A 21,000-nucleotide genomic window follows, 5' to 3' on the forward strand; every position below is an offset into this window, starting at 1 on the left:
CCCCCTAAATGATTAGAAGGTCTTTCAGCAAGGGAAACTTGACTAAGAACACGACATATGACCCACAGCTCTGTATGAAAGAAAACACAGAAACCTATTTTTCAGTATTAAAAAAAATAATCTTTAGCAGTCTTTAGTCTCCAGAACTGTACTGGGGTATCTTATGAACAAACAAAGCAGAAACAGAATCTCCAGATTAAAAATAAAAAAGTTCATTCTTAACTATCCTAAACGCTCAAACTTCGGAAGCTTCCAAAGAGTAAAGGCACACAAAAAAACAAAATAAAAAGCAAACAAATGGAAGGTATAAAAATGAGGGTGAATTAGGGATAAGGAGGATGAAAACAAAGGAAAGGAAAAAAGATCACAAGAACACTAAAAAAAGAAAGAAAAGCATGACAATGAAAACAAATGAATCGTTGAAACTATAGTGGGAGGAACTGATGAATATTAACTTTTATTATTTCGATTACAAAATACATTTCAAAATTGGACGAAACACATTGTATGTATGTTTTGCCAAGGACATTCTTGGCAGTTGCGAAGTCAGGAATATTATAATTCAATCAGTGAGGCATTACTTAAAACCACTTGAAAAAGCAGATCATTTGAACCAGCAAACAGACTGCATGGGTAAAATTTTAAAGACTCCCTGTTCTGGAGCAGTGCAGATTGCGCTAGCATGTTGCAGAGTGAACCTTTCAGTAATGGGGCCATTAAAAAAATAGCAATTTTTCTTCCTGAATGCGTTTCACCAATTTTTCTTCTCATAAACGATGAACAAAGCCTCATCATCTTTTCCATATAAAATGAGGACAGTTCTAGGAAAAAAAAAATCAAGCACTTGTAGAGTAAAACTTTTATTTTGCTAAAAAAATCTAGTTTTAAGTTTTTTAAACGCTGTACCGTCCACGGCAACCAGATCACATCTATGAAGATGGTTGCTGTATTTATCAGACGCATGTGGGACACTTTACTATGCACCAAATCTCTGTGTTCGCCCTGAATAGGATGGTACAGTCCTTAAAACGTTAAGAATACGTCATTCCGGTTGTTGCTATACTGGCAAAACCCACAACAAACAGGTCACCTTGACCTCTGTCACGTAAACTGTAATTTTACAGAACTGCTGACATCCGGATAATGGGATTGACTGCAAAAGCCACCGTTCCCCTTGGAAAAGGAGCGTGCCCTGCCTTCCCCGCAGTAGCGATATTTACATATCACTGTGATTGCGCTGCGAAAGGGGAGCGGCACAGCCCTTCGCCTTAACCCGTCAGGGTGCTGAAGCCTTGGCAAATTGCCCGTTGTGCAGTCAGATTTTCAGAGGGCCGAAAACGCCGCGTCCTGGCACTCCTGGGGCGCCTTTACCACCCGTCACGGTCACAGGCACCCCAAGCCGTGGTCCGCCGCGCCCGCACACGGGGCAAAGACGGGCGCCCTGCGCCGACAGGTGGGCAGGGCGGGACGCAGCTCAGCCCCAGAAAGCCCCGAGCTGCGCTCCGAGATCATTTCAAACCCCGATAACCGCGGAAGTAGGTGCGACCCCGCCACCCCTCCGGGCGGGAAGGCGCCGCAGCGTATCCCGCCCGCTCCTGCTCCGCCCCGCCGGGCTGCAGCGGGGGGGGGGAGCGTGACGCGCCGCGCCGGATGGGGGCGGGAGTACCACTGCAGTGATGGAAAATTTTCGGCTTCTGCATCTCCTGCGCGTGCCCTTGCCGGTCCCCGCCCCTTCCTCGCTTCCACCGCCCGCCGCCCATCCCGGCGGCGGCGGGAGCGCTCCAGAACGTTCTGTGGCTGTTACGGGCGGGTGCCGCCGTCTCAGGCTGCGATGGCACCGGTGCTCCCGCCTGTCCCACCCCAGGGCAGCCTCGTCCCCCGGCAGAGCCGGATTCACTGCAGTGGGGCCAGGAGCGGGTAGGGGTGGTGAGGGCTCGCTGCCCCTCGAAGGTGTGAGCTGATCCCGTGTCCCTGCTGCCGCCTCGCCGCCGGGACAGCAGCCAGGAAGCGCCGCTCGCAACCTCCACGTGCTCTCGCAGCGAAGGAGGGAGGGAGGGCGATAACGTAGAGGGGCCAAACGACTCAGTGGCTGGGCATCCTACACGCTCGAGGCTGGCAGCACCAGATTGGCGTGGGAGTGCGCTGCTGCCGGGGGGTCAGGAGCGGGGGAGGGGAGAGGCCGCCTTGCAACCCCTGGATCCTCTAGATACAGCAGCCAAATGGGCCCCCACTACCCGCGCCGAGACTCCTCCGGAGCTGTGGCCTTGCAGCGTGTGTGTGAGAGGCTGGGGCGCACAGTAAAGAGCCGCCGCCCACTTCCACGGAGGACCAAGTAGCAAAGCCCTACAAGTTTTCTGGAGCGGTTACCTGAGGAAGAGGAAGCAGGATGTTGTTACCTCCTCTCTTCTCTACAGTGGGGTTTATCTTAAATCGCATCACTGGGGGAGGCTGTCATTCCCGGAGGAAACGTTCGGGAAGCCTGTCGGCTGCCACCGGGGTCTAGGCTTGCACATGCACCGCTGCTTGCTCATGTGTTAAAAATAGGGAGTGACTGCAGCGAGGAACTATGATGGGTCGGTAGCACCTCGTCTCCTGCCACGCACCCAGCTGCTGGGAAACCCAGCGCCGGAGCTGGGCAGTGCGCCAGAGGCAGGCGCGGGGTGGAAACGGAGAGGCAGCCCTGGGTGAAGCCGGTACCCACCCGGTGCTGCAGTAACGCTGCGGATGCTGCACCGGGCCAGTGGAAGCACCTCTCAGGCAGGGCGCTCTTGACAAGCACCGCAGCGTCCCGTCTCCGCCGTGTAAACCAGTGCCCCCAGTGTAAACACGGGAGAGCTGCTCGGCTCATATGTGCTACTACCCCGCTCCCGACCCCCGCCGGGCACACACCGGCGACCGGTTCCCACCCCTCAGTCGGAGGCGCCCCCCCCCGCCGCGGATGCCCCCCCGGCCCCTGCCCGGGCGGCGGCAGGGGGTCAGTCGGGCAGGGCGGGGGCGGTGCGGCGGCGGGCGGACGCCGCGCCCCTCGGATGACGCGCCCACATTCCTGCGTGAAGAGCGGCGGCGCCCCGAGGGGGCCGTCAGATCGTGAGAGACGTCGGAGCCGCACGGACGCAATATTTTCTTTCCCTTTGATACCGCTGGGGGTTTTTACGTGATTTTTTTTCTACCTTTGTTTATTTAGGGGTTTGTTTTCGCTGACGCTTTATAGTTAAGGGCTTTTTTCCCTTGCAAGAAGCAGCAGCAGAGAGAGGAGCATCTCCTTATTTCGAGGCTTCGGGAGAAAAAAACTCGCTTTCAGGCTCTTGCGCAGAAGGTACGGCAGGGGCCGGCTGTTACCGGGCCGCCAGAAGGAACGGGGGGACTTTCCAGACGGAGCGCGGCTCGTCCTTCGCGCCTTGTACGGCGGCAGCGCCCCGGCTTGTCGCCAAGACCCCGCCGGGCTCCGCCGGGACGAGTGTAGGGACGCGCTGCCGCTGCATCCCGGAAAGGTTGCAAACCCGCAGAGCGACTGCGGCGCGACGCAGTCCCGCGACCGATTTGCGTTTTTCCATTGAAAACGCCGGGATGCGCGGTGTCGCCGCGGGGAGGAGGGAGGTAAACACAGGGACAGCCGCGGGGCGGGAGGCTCCGGCAGCCTATGTGACAATCACCCGTCGGTGTTGCATCAGTCTGCGCTCCGCTATCGGGGCGGGGAGGCGGGGGTGTGCCGGGGAGGGAAGGAGGACAGCGCAGCGCGGCGGTGCCGCTGCCCGGGCCGGTCCCAGCGCGGTCCGGCCGCGCCGCCCCCGCCCCGCGCGCTCTCACCTTTGTCCGCGCGCCCCCCGCCCCGCGCGCCTGGTACTTTTCCACTCGGCGGCGGGCGGGGGCCGCGCGGCCACGTGACGGGCGCGCGCCCGCTGCGGCACTGACGTCGCCTCCCGCCCCCTCCGCAGGCGCGGCGAGTCCCGGCAAGGACAAAAGAGCGGCCCCGCCAACATGAGCAGCGCCGAGATGGGCAAGTTCAACATCTCCCCGGACGAGGACAGCTCCAGCTACAGCTCCAACAGCAACGACTTCAGCTACCCGTACCCCACCAAGCCGGCCGCCATGAAGAGGTGAGCGGGCTCCGCGGCACCGGGCACAGGCGGCACCCAGGCGGGCACCCGGTGGTGCCCCGTGTTCGTCGGCACACGGAAACACGGGAATGACTGCGGGCGGAGACGGGCGCGACGCTCCGTGCGCTGACAGAGCGGCAAGTGGGGTGGTTCTTTTGGGGCCGTTCGTCAGTTTGCTCGTTTCCTTTGAAATGTATTGGAAGTGCAGAACGGGAAGTGAATATGCCAGTTGCCCGTGACAGTCAATAACGATGCAATGTTGTTTTGCAGCCACTATGCAGATATTGATCCAGAAAATCAAAATTTCTTGCTCGACTCCAATCTTGGAAAGAAGAAATATGAAACTCAGTATGTAAGTATATAAGCGATGACGTTTCCAATAAACAAACAGAAATGTATTGCCAAAATTATGTTTGTTTTAATTCTGAGATGAGTAATAACTTTCTATTAATTATTACCTGTCTCCCTTTTCTCAGCATCCGGGTACTACTTCCTTTGGAATGTCAGTATTTAATCTGAGCAATGCTATTGTGGGTAGTGGCATCCTTGGTCTTTCTTTTGCCATGGCTAACACTGGAATTGCTCTTTTTGTGTAAGTATCTTTTGGTTCATCAAAAAAAAAAAAAAACAACTTTCTGCTGTGTAATTCCTAATGGAAAAATACTTGGTGTAAGAATATGAGCTCTCGAAAACATCCAATCGTATCCACAGGTGCAGAATTGCATTTTAGGATTTATGGCTTGTTTTAAATTTAAAGACTGTGATACATTCAGAAGGATTTGCAAAAATTAAACAGCTTCATTGCAAGTTCTGCAACCCACAGAAACATTTTACAGTACTTTACTTAGTTGTAGTTTTTTCATGAAAAACTGATAGAATTCCCTTGAAAGTTCTGTTATCCAAGTCCCAGTCAGGGACGTAATATCCTTTTTCTCAACCGATATCATTGTGCCTACAGACTTAAAATGTACTTACACCAATAAAGAAATCCTTTTTATTGCTATACTTTTACTCAATTCAGGGAACTGGTTTCAGTTACACCAAAAAATTGCTGTCTACCTGCCAGGGAGGAATGTGGCATAACCATCATATTTTTATTGATACATCTACATTGGCAAAAGCTTTCAGGTGTAAGATAGACTGTAGTAATGTAGTTGGAAATTACATGAGAAAACTGTACAAATCATGTATAGTGCTTTCAGTTGTCTTGGGAAACTACATTTTTCATGTATCGAAGGCAGTTCAGCTCACTTGACATGTAACATCAGCGATTTGACTACAAATGAGTATCTATGGATATGTTTAAAGGAACTTTATGCTTTTATCCTGGAAATGGATAAATGTGCTGAATGTTGAAGAACATGTGAAGAATAATGTTTAGTTTGAAATTTCTCTGACTGCGTTGACAGATTTCTAGAAAGTAGGTTGGATTTACTTCCAGATATTTCAGAGTGTACCAGGGTGGGATTCAAATTTTCTGAGGAAACTACTAAGGTATAAAGTTCTCATCTGAAGGGTTTTATTTAAAGTATATGGTGATTTGTTGATCTCTTACTAAGATTTTCACTTACTTAGATGATGATAAACTGAATGAACAACTTAGCATGAATTCAGAAGAGATAGATACTCCATATTTCTGCACATCAGTTTCATGCTCTAAAGATGTTCTGCAGCACATGTAATCAGCATAATGCACATTAGAGTGTCTCTGAGGAGAGGAAAAAAGAGAATTTAAGGTATTTAAACAGACTTGAGGGTCCTTTTTTTCTACAGAAAAAATGTTCAAAACTGTCAATTTAGCAATTGAGTGCTGACGTCATTTAGTTGCCTTTTATGTCCAGGTACTGCATTCAGATTTACTTACATTAGGACTGTTTCAAAGACAAACTACCTTGTTACCTTTTAAAAATTAGTATAGTTTGTATAGTCCCGAGGCAGGAAAGCAGTTAATCACTGGTGATACTGAGGATTTATGATGACAGTGAGGGCATTACAGGCATGCTTTAATAACTAGGTTATAGATTCAGATCCAGATGCAGTTGATTAAGGCAATAAAGTCTTCGAAGACTGCGGAATCACTTGTATCAGTGCTGTGAGTTGTCACTTGTGTCAGCACTAAATAAATAAATAGTATGGTCTGGAAGCCAGAAACAGAGTGAGCTTCAAGATGAATTTGCTGACTGATCTTGTCAACACTGTAGGCAGCCATTCCAGGTTAGGACTGAGGGGTCCTGGATCTCTGCTGTTTTAAAGTAATGTAACCCTGACACATCTCAGCTGTGCTGTTTCTAGTTGATGGCTGAGTAAAATCCTAGTTAACCTCTACCTGTCAGAAATAGGTTTATTTGTGTGCATGTGTTGGTCTTGAATTAGCACCGTAAGACAAGTTTCCTGAATCCCCTGTACAGATCTGTGAAGTTTTCTCAAATCTTCTGGTTTCTGGTTCTTTGTGCTGCATTTACTAATTTCACTAACATTAAAAATGTTGCAAAGGAAATGTAAAAGGTATTCTGGGAACGCTAAATGCAGCTTGCCGTTTTTGAGCAGATATGCTGATTCTTAGGTTTCTTATAAAGCAGAATGCTTGTACTGGTATAAGAAGGACCAGGGAGTTTTTTGAATGTATTGTAATTTTCCACTGTGTTCTTCAGCAGCTGAGAAGTCCCCCCTAGTGTGCCACTCCAGAAAGTGCATTTGTTGAGGGAGAGAATTGTTGAGAGATCTGCATTTTAGGTGATTCACATGTGCTTCTGGAAAAAACGTGCATTGCCTGTAAAACCTGTGGGAAAGATAAACAAGCCACTAGCGATTCCCATGTAAGCACACCTGAAGAGTTAACTTTTGAGGAAAGAAATTTTATTTTTTTTTTTTAGTGACAATAGATACATATTGCCATTTGAAAACACAGTTCTCAATGTGTCTGAATTTTCAGTCAATTCTTTAAGGCTTTTGTAGTTTCATCTTTACATTAAAAAAGACATAAGATAGGTTTAAGCTGAAAAGCTGATTTCTTCTAAGAACAAGAGAATCTTCGCTTGCAGTTAGTCACAACTATATTCAATAGGTGCATGACACACTGTTGAACAAGGATAGGAGGACAGGAGAAATACAGTGTCTTACAAGGATACAACCCTCCCGACCACCATTCCCATTGATACTTTGTTATTTATATCAAATGTAGCCAATTATAATAGCCTGACAGCTTGGCCATGCTAATGCCACTTCACACTAAATAGAAGCGTTGTTTAATCTTGCACTAGAATTTCTTTGTATGCCTCTGAAATGCAATTTAGTAAAAAATCCTTTCTAAATGAGGCATTAATTAGGTTTTCAAAATGCTTTTAGCTGACCTTAGAATCTACATTTTTTTCCGAGGTCGTATTTTAATATGAATAATGCTTATGTTTGATACATCTTTATTTAATAGGGCTACAATAAGTCATTTATGTCTATTACAAATTTGCATGTTTTTCTCTCCCCAGGATACTCCTGCTGTTTGTCTCAATATTTTCTTTGTATTCAGTGCATCTTCTTCTGAAGACTGCCAATGAAGGAGGTATGGCAAATTACTATATTACAGGCATGGTATTTGTTTCATATGGTATCTTGGTGAAACACACCCTTCCAATGGAATATTCTGTTTTCTTTTAGGGTCTTTATTGTATGAACAATTGGGAATGAAGGCTTTTGGTATGGCTGGAAAACTTGCTGCTTCTGGATCAATTACAATGCAGAACATTGGAGGTGAGGACAAGATCTTAAAATGTCTGTACTGTCAATAGTAATTGTTCCCTACTTATTCTTGGAGACTTACTTTCACGCAACATGTGTTCATTAACTGCTTGTGTTCAAGTGTAGTTATGAAACATGTTATGTGATTCTTGCATCGTGTGGCATATTCTGTATTTGTAATGATCTATGATGTTATTCACCTACAGCTATGTCAAGCTACCTCTTCATAGTGAAATATGAGTTACCATTGGTCATCAAGACATTTATGAACATCGAAGAGACCACAGGGTAGGTGTTAGAACTCCTCATCAGAGAAACTATTAGGAGAAACAAATACGGAGACTGTATATATTTTTATATGAAGACCACGTTCGGTACACCGTAGGGTAGCTTCTTACTCAGACAGTGATACAGTAAGTTTTCCCTTCCCCTGAGTGCTTCACTTCATTTAGATCCAGCCTAACCTGGGAAAAGGGTAGAAAAATACAGGTATCGCATCATATTACAGAAAGCTGTTCTCTAAAGAATATCAGGTAAGTGTTAATGTATGTACCAGTCAGTACATACTCTAAGGAAAGATAAATGTGGTTATGGTTGGCTTTTTTGTTTTGGTTTTGTTTTGTTGGTTTTTTTCTTGCTGCATCTAACTGGTTTGGTCTGATTAATTTGGTTTTCTAGTGTTAATATTGTGGGAAGTGTTTACATATAAGACTAAGGTGCAGTTTGCAATGAATGTCTTAAGCAACAAAAAAGTTCTCAAAAAGATAGGGGGACTAAATCTGGGACCTAAACCAGAGTTTCCATGCCCAAGACTAAACTGGTGGATGCCTTGCCATCTAGCCCTGGAGACACCTTGACTCCAGAGTGGCTTTTATCCTTGGCTTTAAATATAGGTGGCTCAGATAGGGTTAATTTTATCTAACCATACCCTCTGAAAGTTAGATTTTGAGGTCATCATTACTCTGGTCATTGTATAATCAGTGGAGAAGGGTGATCCTCTGTAGTGGTCAGTTCAGCGCACCTGTCTTAGACACATGTTTTGGGCATCTCCACAGAATAGTTAATCATATCACTCTGTATTGAGAGGGTGTGTAAAAACAAGATGCCTGAGTTCAGATGGATAGAGTTAAGTGCTATAAATCTCACTCTTCAGAGTTGTACTTCTGTGCCTTGTCCTGAAGTGTCCCAGTCTTGAGAGGGCTGAGCAGCTCAAGACTCCAACTTACACCTAAGCCTGAGTTCAGAAGGTAGGCATTTTTCTGCCTGTGTTCCCCAAGGGGTGTTCAAGCCATTTGGTGGTGTTCGTACAGCTTGCTGATAGATACTGTTATAACAACGCTAGCCATCTTTTTCTTTTTTTTTTTTAAATGTACTCAAATGCTGCACCTACCCCATCTACTTAGTAGTGTTATATTTACAAATTCTTTGCTGGGAAGGTTCATTTCTCTCCTTTGGCTGAATTCAAGTCCTTATTTTTTAATTCTTAAGAAAGTCCCTGGAGTAACCAGTACTTAGAAGGGGGCTTGGAGGCAAATATTTTTAACTGTCCCATCTTCAGTAAAGAATTCAAAATTGTTCAAGAAGGAAAGTTAAAGGCTGTGAATCTCACTGGATACAGCTGCTGCTTTGCAAATCTGGCAGAGAAAATTAAGAAGTCAAGATCTGTATCTTAAATGTTTTCTTGTTGGCTGGCACTAGGTAGCTGTACACGGACTGAAAGTAAATATTTTCTCAGTGCTCTGGCAATTGTGAACCCCGTTTAACTGACTCTCTCCATGCATTGCTTAGGGGAGTCTGGGTGGCTACCATTGGCATGGATTCCACTCTGGCAGCCTGGTGCCTAAAATGTAAGCACTTACCTGTTTAAATGTCCCAAAATAATGCTTACTGTAAAAGATCTGAAATTCTGAGACAATATCATAGATACTAGCTCCATTATTAAAATTTGTTTAGCAACTTTTAAAATACTTAGCTGTATTTAAAGTTGCACAATCCCATTCTTACTCTTTAACACAGAAGATCTTTGAAGTCCTTGATCTGAAAGTCCTGATGGCTTCTTTATGGGGTATGCACAATAACAATGCACATTCTTATAACTTTATCAAATGCAAAGTCTCTGTGCTGTGATTTCTTTTAAATTTACCACAAGACTACTACATTTAAAAAAAGTGTATGATGTTAATGTCCTAAACATTTGAAGTTTCTAAAATAGTCCTTTCTACATCTAGTTATCCCAGATAAAAATGAGTAAAGAGATGACCAAATTGTTTTTGCATTTACTACATAAATCCAGAGCAAGTCAGTTAATTATTTCGTATTTCCATTACCATGTAAAAGGTTATACCTCAGCAATTATGTTTGCATATACAAATTTCCAATTAAATAATTTTTAACTCAATAGTATACACTGCATTTCAAAATAAATACTGTTAGATGACACTATAACAGGATGTAAAATATTAATATTTGGGAATAAATGCTTAATGTTACTTTAATTGCTTAAAGCGTATGGGATGATCCTGTAGAACTTTGTTTTTCTGTGTTTCAAAAAATATGTTAATCTCCTAATGCTCCAAAATGTTTTGTCAAAAAATAGCTGCTGGTTTTTATGGAATAAGAGGCAAAAATGTTCCGAAGGAAAAAAAATTCTGAGGTTCTTACCATGTTTTCCCTACTGAAAGGGACTAAATGTGCCTCCAAGAGACTCCCAGTGCTTGTTGGAGTTTTCTCAGCCAGTGGGCTTGAGCTACTGCCTTACCTTCAGCCCTCACCTGTTTTTCTTTAACTCCCGCAGGGCACCCAACAGAATTTTATTTCCATTTAAAGCGGAAACCCTGTTGCGGCTCTGCAATATTCTGATACATCTGGAGAGTTGGGAGCCAACACTTAAGAAAATTACTATTTTTTCCATGATTGATCCCGGCTGACTTTTTTTCTAACCAGTCATTTAATTTTGTGTCTTCTGACTTCCAGATACATATTATTTTTATAAAAGGACACTAAAGGAAAGGCACAATGCAGGTTTGGGGTGAGATAAGAAGCTATTGTAGAGCATTAGGCCCATAAAAGAAATTGAACACTAATCCTTTGTGACATCAGGTAGTGCATATTTTTAAGGAGCCATGTTATAGAAGATGAGTGAAGACTAAACTGAAAATGTAATTTTTAAATACGTGATTACTTAAAAATATTTTTTTTCTACAGAGAATGGTATCTCAATGGTGACTATTTAGTGCTGCTGGTGTCTGTCATCCTCATTCTTCCCCTGTCCTTACTGAAAAATTTAGGTAAGCAGGAGAGTGCAATCAAAATTAAAAAAACATTGAAAATACTGTGGGGAAGTAGATTGATACAATGTTTGAGTCTTCATGCTATGTGAAGTAACAACTGTTTCCAAACTTGTTTCTTGGGACTAATTAGTGTATAGGTAATTGCTATCAGTCTACTTGAAAAAAAGAGAAAAAGTAATCAATGCGAGTATCCTAAATTACAGATGTGTTTTTGGAAAATGGAGAACAGTAGATAGGTGGCTTTAGAACAAGGTCAACAGTAACTTTCTGTTCTTATTACAAAGTTTGACCGCTTTTGGTCAATAGTGAAATAATATAGTATTGTTATTAGCTATCCTGTCGTGGGGTACCTGTCGTGAGGTCTTGGTCCGAGGGGAAAAGAAGGACACACAAGACACACGAGGATGGTGAGACAAAGAGATGTCTACCTGCTCAGCGTGGCAGGCAGCCTTTTATTGAGCTAACCAACTTCACACACAACACAAACATATTCCTACAACATCCAGGAATCCAGCACCTGCACATTATCAAACCGTCTCAACCTTGTACTCCCTGCAACCCAAGGCCGCGTCCATGGAAACCACCCAACCAGCTCCACTGCTCCCACGGAACACGGCCCAACTTTTGCACTACCTCAAACTCCAATTGTGGGGCTTCCCCCCACACTATCCTATAAGATTCTCCAAAGAATAGGGATGACCCTGGGCAGTTAAATTGTCTTTGCAGTGTCTTTTCATTTTGGATCCCAAGCATCAGCAGAATATTCATACCAGATTCTTTCTCTGAAATGGCTGTAATTCAGTGATATATGTGAATAATTCAGTTAACACACTTACTTGTACAGAGAATCTTGTAGTAGAACCTTAATAATGGAGTGTCTCAAATTTATTTATCAAGTTACTATTTCTAGAAATTAGGTAAATCAATGAAAACAGAAGGGAAAAGGCTAAGTTATCTAGTAGCACATGCTATAAGAATTAACTGTATAATCATTCTTCTTATACAGTAAACAATTCATATAGTTGTTGCCGTGGGTTTTTTTAGTTTGCGTTTTTTTTTCTTATAAGTTAAAAAGTTTAATACTACAGACTCACTGTATGTACAGACCCTAATATGTCTTTCAGAACTTTCAGATCTGGGTTGAGATTAGCGGAAAGTCAATGAATAATTAAGTAGTTCTGTGTGTAATGCTAAGAAAATCACAATCTAAAACTATCACTGATAGAATATATTTTGTCATAATGTTTTGACTTGAATGGTGTTTCTGTTTATTGTACCTTAGATTTTTTTTAATCTTTCTTGATCACAGGGTATTTGGGCTATACCAGCGGCTTTTCCTTACTTTGCATGGTCTTCTTTCTGATTGTTGTAAGTATAATCTTGTTGACTTCCAGTACTTGTAAAACTGTGTTTCAAAGTGAAATTAAACACAGTTTCTGAAAATTTTCACATCTTGCATTAGTCAAAGTAATAATAAATGCATGGCTTTATTTCTAGGTAATTTGGAAGATGTTTCAGATTCCTTGTCCTATGGACAGTGACATTATGAATGCGACATTATTAAATGGAACACTGGCATCTTTGGTAAATGAAAACATAACAAATGATGATATGTGCAAGCCAAAATATTTCATCTTCAATTCACAGGTAACTGACTGAAAATCAAACGCTCTGTTGAAAATAACTGAGACTAAATACATAGCAGATAAATTAGGTCATTTTTCTTTCAAGTATTTGCCCAGTTCTGAACTTGGGATGTGTTAAGACTTTCTGTTCCAGTAGACCTGGGCACTGTTTACCTCATCTGGACTGGGTGTTTCCACATTTCAAATACAGAGAAATTAGCAGAGCTTGATGTGCCTGATTGAGTGGCAAAAAATACATCTTTCATTCTTCAGCACAGCATTTCTCAACCTTGGTTGAGTAAGCTAATGAAGCATTTTAAAAAGTTGGTTGCAGAAGATGATGAAGGAAATAAAATTGTAAAAGCATGCAAATAAGAAGTGTTTGCCAGAGTTTGGGATAGACTTGTTCCCAGTCACAAATTCTTGAGTCATGAATGCTCCCAGTTGCAGTGATGAACGGCCACACATGGAGAAGTATGTGTAATACCTAATACCAAGATCAGGCTGTAATGGCTTAAGCCTGTGAGTTGCAGAACATAATTTTGAATGCAGATACATTCAGATCATTTGGTCCTCACAGTCTGGGTTTAAGAAAACACAAACTTGTTTTAATTTTTCTAAAGTTTCTGATGTAAAGAATAGCTAGTCTTCTTCAAAAGATAAATTAATGCCTAAGTCAAAACTGAAGAATCTACAAATTATTATTTCTAAACTTAATTTTTTAGTGTCTGCTGAGATACTTACAAAATATACTTTTTTTTTTTTCAGACTGTCTATGCTGTCCCAATCCTAACATTTTCTTTTGTCTGCCATCCTGCAATTCTTCCTATTTATGAAGAACTGAAAAGGTAAATGTTAGAGATATATCTATAATTCCACCAAACAAACAAAGTAGTATGAAACGGTATGTTCTCACAACTAACAATGTTTCTTTTCCTTACAGCCGAAGCCGTAAAAGAATGATGAGTGTATCATATGTATCTTTTTTTGCCATGTTCCTCATGTATTTATTGGCTGCTCTCTTTGGATACCTGACATTTTATGGTGAATATTGCCTACTCTGCTTTCTGTTAAATTACTTATGTTCTGCAAAACCACAGTATTATTTTAAAGATAGAACAAGAAAGCATTTACTATGGGTTCTAAATATACACTGTTTGTTGAGAGTGTTTTTAGTGCTTCTGTAAGGGTACACCCAAAAGGAGATTAGTGGTAGAATTAGGTCCGAGACACAGGATTAAAATTGGATTAAAACATTCTGTGCCTCCAGGTCTTCCCTGTGTAAAATGGAGACATGCTTACAGGAGCTCTTAAGGCTTTTAATTCATATTGATGTGACTGTAAAATTTGCTTAGAATTTAGAGTAGAAGCAGTTGTTTGAAAAGTATATCAACTACATCTAATTAAAATACTATCTTCTTTATAGGAAAAGTCGAACCAGAACTGCTTCACACCTACTCTGCTTATCTGGGTGCTGATGTTCTCCTTCTTATTGTGCGTCTCGCTGTTCTTATGGCTGTAACCCTCACTGTGCCTGTAGTTATTTTCCCGGTAAGTAATTTTTTATGTCTTACTACCAGTTTTTATTTTCATCACCTGTACTCCTGCAGTCATTTACTGATTTGGGAACTCCTGTTTATTAATTTAGAGAGTTTTTCTCTTAACTGAAAACAGAAATTCATTCCAATAAGCTTGATGAAATATAGCTTAATAATAATTTATGAATAATTTAATGAATTAATGAATAATTTAAATAAATATGCAACATTTACACAGCAGCAGGTACAAATACATTCAGTTATATTGTTTTCCTGGTATGATTTAATTGGGAAAATGAAACAGATTGGCCCTTTATATAAAGTACTTACACCGTTGTGTTATCAGCTTACAAAAGTCAGCGTGTTTTTGTACATACATTGTGGACACCATCAGACCATTTAGGTGTGTATTGTTTGAGCAGCATCCATAGATGTTACTAAATTCCCTGGAATTTATTTTTGTTCAAGACAGGTGTTTTTCCTTGGTTTTTTTTTTCCGTTATTGACTGCGCTTTGAAAATCTAAATCACTGAAAAGAGGAAAAAGAAACAGAAACACAGAGCTGCCTCTCAAGTGCAGGAAATAAGTATCTAAAAAAAAATTCTTTCATATTTCGAGTTCTATTAAAATATGAAGTGTTCAGGAAAATAACATTAAAATACTTTCAGAAGGAAGGTCTAACTCAGGTGTCAATCACTGTCTTCCACAATAAAGACTAAACTGTCTTTTTTTTTTTTTCCTCCCCCTTCAAAAGATCCGCAGTTCCATTACGCAGCTGTTGTGGGCAGGGAAGGAGTTCAAATGGTGGCGTCATTGTTCCATTACAATTGCTCTTCTGGCGTTTACCAATGTGCTTGTTATCTTTGTCCCTACTATTCGAGACATCTTTGGATTCATTGGTAAGCATTCCCTTGTCAGTTCAAGCAGTCTTTCACATTTTGGAAAGGGCAGTTCCTATGTAATTAAAGTATGTTTACCTGTTTATGAATATTTCTTTCTGTGCTTTTTCTATACAGGTGCTTCTGCAGCTGCCATGCTGATCTTTATACTTCCTTCTGCCTTCTATATCAAATTAGTGAAGAAGGAACCAATGAAATCAGTGCAAAAGATTGGGGTATGTATTGACAGATATGTAATTACACTTGTTTACTAATTCAGAGAAAAAAAAATTGATTTTCTGCTTCATGATTTAAGAATTTCAAAGTCCTGGTGAAGGTACTCAGTGAATTGGTATTTAATGTTATCTTAATTTAAAATGTGGGAGCTGCATAGGAATTAAGAAACTGAGGGGCTGGCCATCACAAGGCTCAGTTCACTTCAGTGACTTCTCTCAGCCCTTGGCCCCCAGTCTCAACAATAGTTGGGTCATTCCGTTGCTGATAAGAACCAGATTTCAACAGAATACCCTTAAAAGCTATACTAAAAAAGGCTTAACAATCTTTAAATAGTCTTTTAAGATTTATGTATGTCATTTACCCCATAAAAGCTGACCTCTTTTTGGTTTATCCTGACTTCTTGGTGCTCTTTCTGATCGTAGACATACTGACTCAGAATCAAATCTTAAGACATACTGAGTTAAGTCAGCACAATGGCATAGCCTGACTGGTATCAACAGCCACATTAACTTTCCTTAGTTGAGAGTGAGGTCTGCTGTATTCAAAAAAAAGTACTTTTTGATTTGAAAAAGGACCCCAAATATGAGAAAGATACCTCCTTATCATTGACTTGATCTCTTGTCTCTTTGTCCTTTATGAGCAATGGCATTTTTGTTATATATAGGCATGACTTTATAGGTGTATATCATGATTTAACCAACAGTATCATAGCAGAATCTGAAGTACTTCTTTTATGTTTTCTTTTTTTCAGGCTTCATTCTTCTTTCTAAGTGGAATAATTGTGATGACTGGGTGTATGACACTGATTGTTCTAGACTGGACCCAGAATGTTACATCTGATGGCCATTAACTGCCCTGGTTTAATCTCTAGTACTCCACTTCAAATGCCAGTGTTCACTCAGATACCTACTGAGAACCAAAATGAGCTATTCAGCTTCCTTTGAAAGGCAGATTCTTTGTTGATGGTTCTTCTGACTGTAGAATATCTGAACTCTGTCTTTAAGAAACTATTCTGCATGATGGAAGTGAATATTAACATCAAATTATGTGAGTGTCTGGCTGACAGAAGTGACAACTTTATTCCATTCCAGAGAATGGACAGAACTCTCTGTAGACTTTTATCAAGCCATGTTTGGCTTTCGTCATTGTTACTTGGATATTTTGTTATTTTACTTGAATGTGCCTAATGGAACCATTTGATGTGAGAAAGAACTCTTTAATTTAAAGCAAAGTGTTTAAATAACCAATGAGAGAGAGAGAGAGAGAGAAACACTTATTTTTTGTACCAAAAATTCTTATGGACCTCAAAAGCACTATTTTGACTGTAAGAAACACTTTTCTAAAAAGAAGGAAAGAATAACATAGAAAAGCTCATTAAGAATATTTAATCAGTGTCCTAAATTAAATTTTTAAATTTAGTTTGACTTTCTCGATCTCTTCACTCTCATGACCAGTGACAGTCCTCAAGGATACAACATGAAGCTGAGTCAGGGGAAGTTTAGGTTGGATATCAGGAAAAGGTTTTTCACCCAGAAGGTGGTTGAGCACTGGAACAGGCTCCCCAGGGAAGTGGTCAGAGCACCAAGCCTGACAGAGTTCAAGAAGCGTTTGGACAATGCTATCGGACACATGGTGTGATTCTTGGGCTGTCCTGTGCAGGGCAAGGAGTTGGACTCAATGATCCTGATGGGTCTCTTGCAATTCAGCATATTTTATGATTCTGTAGAGGCATAATTAGAAGAAATTTTGTTTTTAAAATGCTTCTGACCTGTTTTGACCAAAACAGGTCAAAACTCTCTGATAATAAATGCTTCCCATGAAATTCACCTAGTTCAAATTAGAGTGAAAATAATCCTGAAAATCATTTGTTAGCTTACTTAAGTAACTACAGTTACCTTATTACCCAAAAATGGTGTGGAAACTCAGATTTTCCAGCTTTAAAAAACCCCACCTTCTAGAAATGGGTACATTTGAGAAAAGCTTAGGTAATCTAAAATTGTAATGATGGCATTGGCGTTTCCCTTCTTGAGGTACTCAGTAGTGCAATTGAGTAAAACAGGGTTTGGGGTTTTTGCTTTTTTGTTGTTTTTTTTTTCCTATTGTAGATATAAACTGAATGGCACTGGAGCATAGGATGCCATTAATACAAAACTCCCTCCTCAAATTCCCTTTATTAATAAGGTCCATTTTCAGTTGTAGCAATGTTCGTTAGGGTTTTTTCTGTCCAAAATATCTTGAAACACTCTGTAGGAAAACAAAAAGGTCCTAAATTAGTCTACTACTTGTATAATATTCAAAAACTGTACAGTATTTCTCAAATTCCTCATCCATTATTGGATTTTGAATTACTTGACTATTCAATTTCTGGGTCAAATCCACAAAATAACTGCACCAATATTTCATGCTTGGTACAAACTCTCTTCACATACACAACTGGGATTCCTCTTCCAATTTATACTGTATAGTAGTATTAAAGATAACCTCATCGGCCGGATAGTCATCTCATACTTGTTTGCTTCAGAAATAGATAGGTTTCTTATGAGCCTTAGCTGATGAAACAGGTGCTGTATGGTTGTGATGAGCTATTTTGTTTCTAGTGCATGTTTACTCTTTCATTCTTATCCCAGGTTGAAGAGAGATGACACTTGTATAACAGCGTACTTGGCTTATAAGAGGTTCTCAAACACAGCAATATTGGGTACAAAAGCCTCGAGAGATATTATTAATGAAATAATCATGGCAATGTGGTCAGCTATCTTCATCCGGCACAATGTTTTAAAAAATGATTTACAAAGGTCTGCTCAGTCTTTGTGTCAGAGGGAATAAGTAAGGGCCTGTAATCCTTTGATTAAACAGTGCCTGAGACTTTTTTGCTCTTATCTAAACAATAGTGTTTGGCAAATAATGTCAATCTCTGCCCAGCTATTTAAAATCTATGAAAAACAACTGCAGGTATTTTGTATTGATACTTCTGCATGACTGTAAGTACTGGTCACTTAAGTCTATAGTGTAAAACTGTAATGAGAAGTTAGATTTCTCTTGTGTTATTTGTCTTATTAGTTTGGTGGTACTCAACTGGCAATTAACAATCCTGGAGTCAGCACTGACTAACACTCCTTAGGTACTTCTCTGCCTCAGGTACTGTACATCCATGGCTAACTATCCTGTGTTACCTGGTCTCCACAGAAGTGCTGAGCACATGCCTCCTCAGTACTTTGGCAGCTTTTCTTCTTCCTCCACAAATGTGCAAAGGTGGAAGAGGATTAAAATGTTGTCTGCCTTTGAGCAATTTGTAGCACATAAGGGATGAAGCGTTTCCCTTGCTAGCATTCAAAAAGGAGGAGAAAGAAATAGCCTCCTTTCTCACAGTAACCATAGAAAAGGAAGGAGTTGTAAATGAGAAGTTACTACAAAGTCCTTCTCAACAACCAGAAAGGAGGAAGATTTTTGTGGTGACACCTCATAAGGTATTGTACATGTCATTAATTTTCTGAATGTAGCAATTTCCAGATTATACTTTGTGTGTCATATTATTTGATAACTGACTCTCCACCTGCAACAGTTGAGTTCCACTTGGCTGGGTTGATTTCCAACATATGATTTTTTTAATTATTATTTTTTCCAAACCTGTCTGTTTAAAGTTACCTACATTACAAACCACCTAAAAGAGCAGCTTCAGTATTAAACCACTGTTTTGTCACCTCAGTTAGACATTACTGTCTTCCATGATATTTCAGTCATAAATGTAACATGTTATTTATAAAACATTAATCCATTAAAACTAAACCTATTTTTCAATATTTATGATAGTCTATGTACATAAATTAAATTGTATGTGTGTATATACTGTAAGTATAATGTATATAATGTAGGTTTGGAATCCAGGATTTATGTATATATTCCTCTCTCATTACTGATTGTAACATCATTTCAAGGAGTTGTTCATGTTGTACATCTGTATAACAACTGTCAAAGGAAAGAGCCTTTTACAACAAAGTATAATGCTTACAGAAATGGAAGAAGTGTGTTACATCAAAGGTGTGTAATAAAACACTAAGATTGTATTTACTACAAATGTATATGTTGCAATAAACACAGGAATCACTTGGGTCCATAGAAAGCATTGTTCAGGTTCATGTATACTTTTCCTCTAAGATTTACCATGGATGTTACGATTTCCTGAATGCAGCAAGTTAATAACCTTTGCGATCTAACTTATGTTAGGCTGCCAAATTCGGGCATCCTGCGGTACATCTGTGTACATATGTAAATATCCACCGTATTGGTAGAGGCCAGCAGTACAGCTGCAGTTGTTGGCTAGACTGTTGGCCAACAACACAGTTTCAATGAAACATTGTATGTTTGTTTTAACTGAAATAAATAAATAGATAATCCTAAGCAATGGCGTGATGTTTTCCTGGGGGAAGGCATTTGGAGGATTTTCTTTAAAGATGATATTAACACTGTACCTTTAATTTCATGCATATTTAACTTACTGAGCACTTTTTAGGAAAGCAGGCCAGGAAGAAAAAATGTCATACAACTACACCCACAATTTATGACACTACAAGGGTAAACAGAACAAGACTGGGCATTAAAACAGGAGATTAAATTCTGCAAGAAACCTGCATTATGTCTTTTTTTTTTTTTTTAGAACAGGCATAGCTGGAGACAAGACTAGATGTGTTAGGACTTGTATAAGTGTAAAAAATGAGTGAGTTTTTCTGAAATCCTATGCCACTTTCCTTCATTTGAATCTCCAAAAGAAGAATAACTGCTTAGGTAAAATTTTCAAAACTGGTGTGTCTGTTTCACTTCCATTTTAGAAATTGGGTACAGACTAAATGCAGTGTATCTATTCTTAATTCTCAAAAAATCTCTATCAATTCATATGAATATCTGTCCCAAATATTAAGAATCAGGTGTGAGAGACACTGGAGGTGTAACAGTGTGTCATGTATACAGCCAAACAGTATAGGAAAGGAATATTGAAGAGGTATAGTTAAGTACCCTGAAATTAGGAAATGCCTCAATTAAGGTTGTATTAATTACATGATAGCATAGTATTTTTTCCTGGAATCCTCACTTCATAGCTCTTCATTATTTTATTTTCTATGATGCTTTTTGTTCACGGTGTTCATGTATTTGTGCAAAGTCCAAAACCCATCCTGATGGGGGATGAATGTCCTCATTTGTCCCTAGTTCTCATTTTAATGTCTTCTTTGTGAAACACAAATTATTTATTTGCACAATGTTGCAGACCTGTAAGAAGGTGTTAATCAGTATACAGCTCTGGGGACCTGGAGCATGGAGAGGCAGTGCTGTGAAGCAGCCATGTATTTGAGTCCACAATTTAATGTGGACTTGCTTATTTTGTATTTCGACATTTGCTTACAACCATCTGAACCATGACTTTAAACAGGTTTTGCGTGATCGTCATTCTTGAAACAAGAAACCTAAGCATCAAGTTAGCCATTTGGAAAGGGTGCTCAGGTCTGAAAAGGCTCATTCTCTTAAGTTGCCCACCATCACAAAGGAACTTCATAGCAGTAAAGAAGCCCTTTCCCTAGAATGCTGCTTGACTAGCTGAACAATTAAGCCCA

At 40.6% G+C, this 21,000-nt stretch overlaps 1 protein-coding gene across 3 annotated transcripts; it reads left to right on the forward strand.

Annotated features, from left to right (window-relative positions):
* The first annotated feature begins 3,060 nt into the window (after positions 1-3,060).
* SLC38A2 (solute carrier family 38 member 2) lies at positions 3,061-19,795 on the forward strand. Of its 3 annotated transcripts, XM_027682158.1 has the most exons (16): positions 3,063-3,316; positions 3,936-4,097; positions 4,368-4,449; positions 4,574-4,689; positions 7,580-7,653; positions 7,749-7,841; positions 8,036-8,117; positions 11,034-11,116; positions 12,429-12,487; positions 12,617-12,766; positions 13,513-13,592; positions 13,688-13,788; positions 14,171-14,295; positions 15,037-15,181; positions 15,299-15,396; positions 16,149-19,795. In XM_027682158.1, the coding sequence occupies exons 2-16, from the start codon at positions 3,979-3,981 to the stop codon at positions 16,245-16,247; spliced, it is 1,506 nt and encodes a 501-aa protein (XP_027537959.1). In that variant the 5' UTR covers positions 3,063-3,316; positions 3,936-3,978; the 3' UTR covers positions 16,248-19,795. The 3 variants fall into 3 exon arrangements, with proteins under 3 accessions (XP_027537958.1, XP_027537959.1, XP_027537961.1); XM_027682157.1 differs by having other exon boundaries at positions 3,061-3,316; positions 15,037-15,396; XM_027682160.1 differs by lacking the exons at positions 3,063-3,316; positions 3,936-4,097 and adding an exon at positions 4,220-4,238.
* The last annotated feature ends 1,205 nt before the right edge of the window (positions 19,796-21,000 follow it).

Source organism: Neopelma chrysocephalum, unplaced genomic scaffold, assembly GCF_003984885.1.
Source record: "Neopelma chrysocephalum unplaced genomic scaffold, ASM398488v2 Primary Assembly neopelma1_62, whole genome shotgun sequence".
NCBI lineage: Eukaryota > Metazoa > Chordata > Aves > Passeriformes > Pipridae > Neopelma > Neopelma chrysocephalum.

Coding starts and splice junctions, on each gene's coding strand:
- SLC38A2 (XM_027682157.1), top strand. CDS start 3,979: ATGAGCAGCGCCGAGATGGGCAAGTTCAACATCTCCCCGGACGAGGAC. Junction 7,842..8,035: donor TACAATGCAGAACATTGGAG/GTGAGGACAAGA, acceptor ATTCACCTACAG/CTATGTCAAGCTACCTCTTC. Junction 13,593..13,687: donor ATTTATGAAGAACTGAAAAG/GTAAATGTTAGA, acceptor TTTTCCTTACAG/CCGAAGCCGTAAAAGAATGA.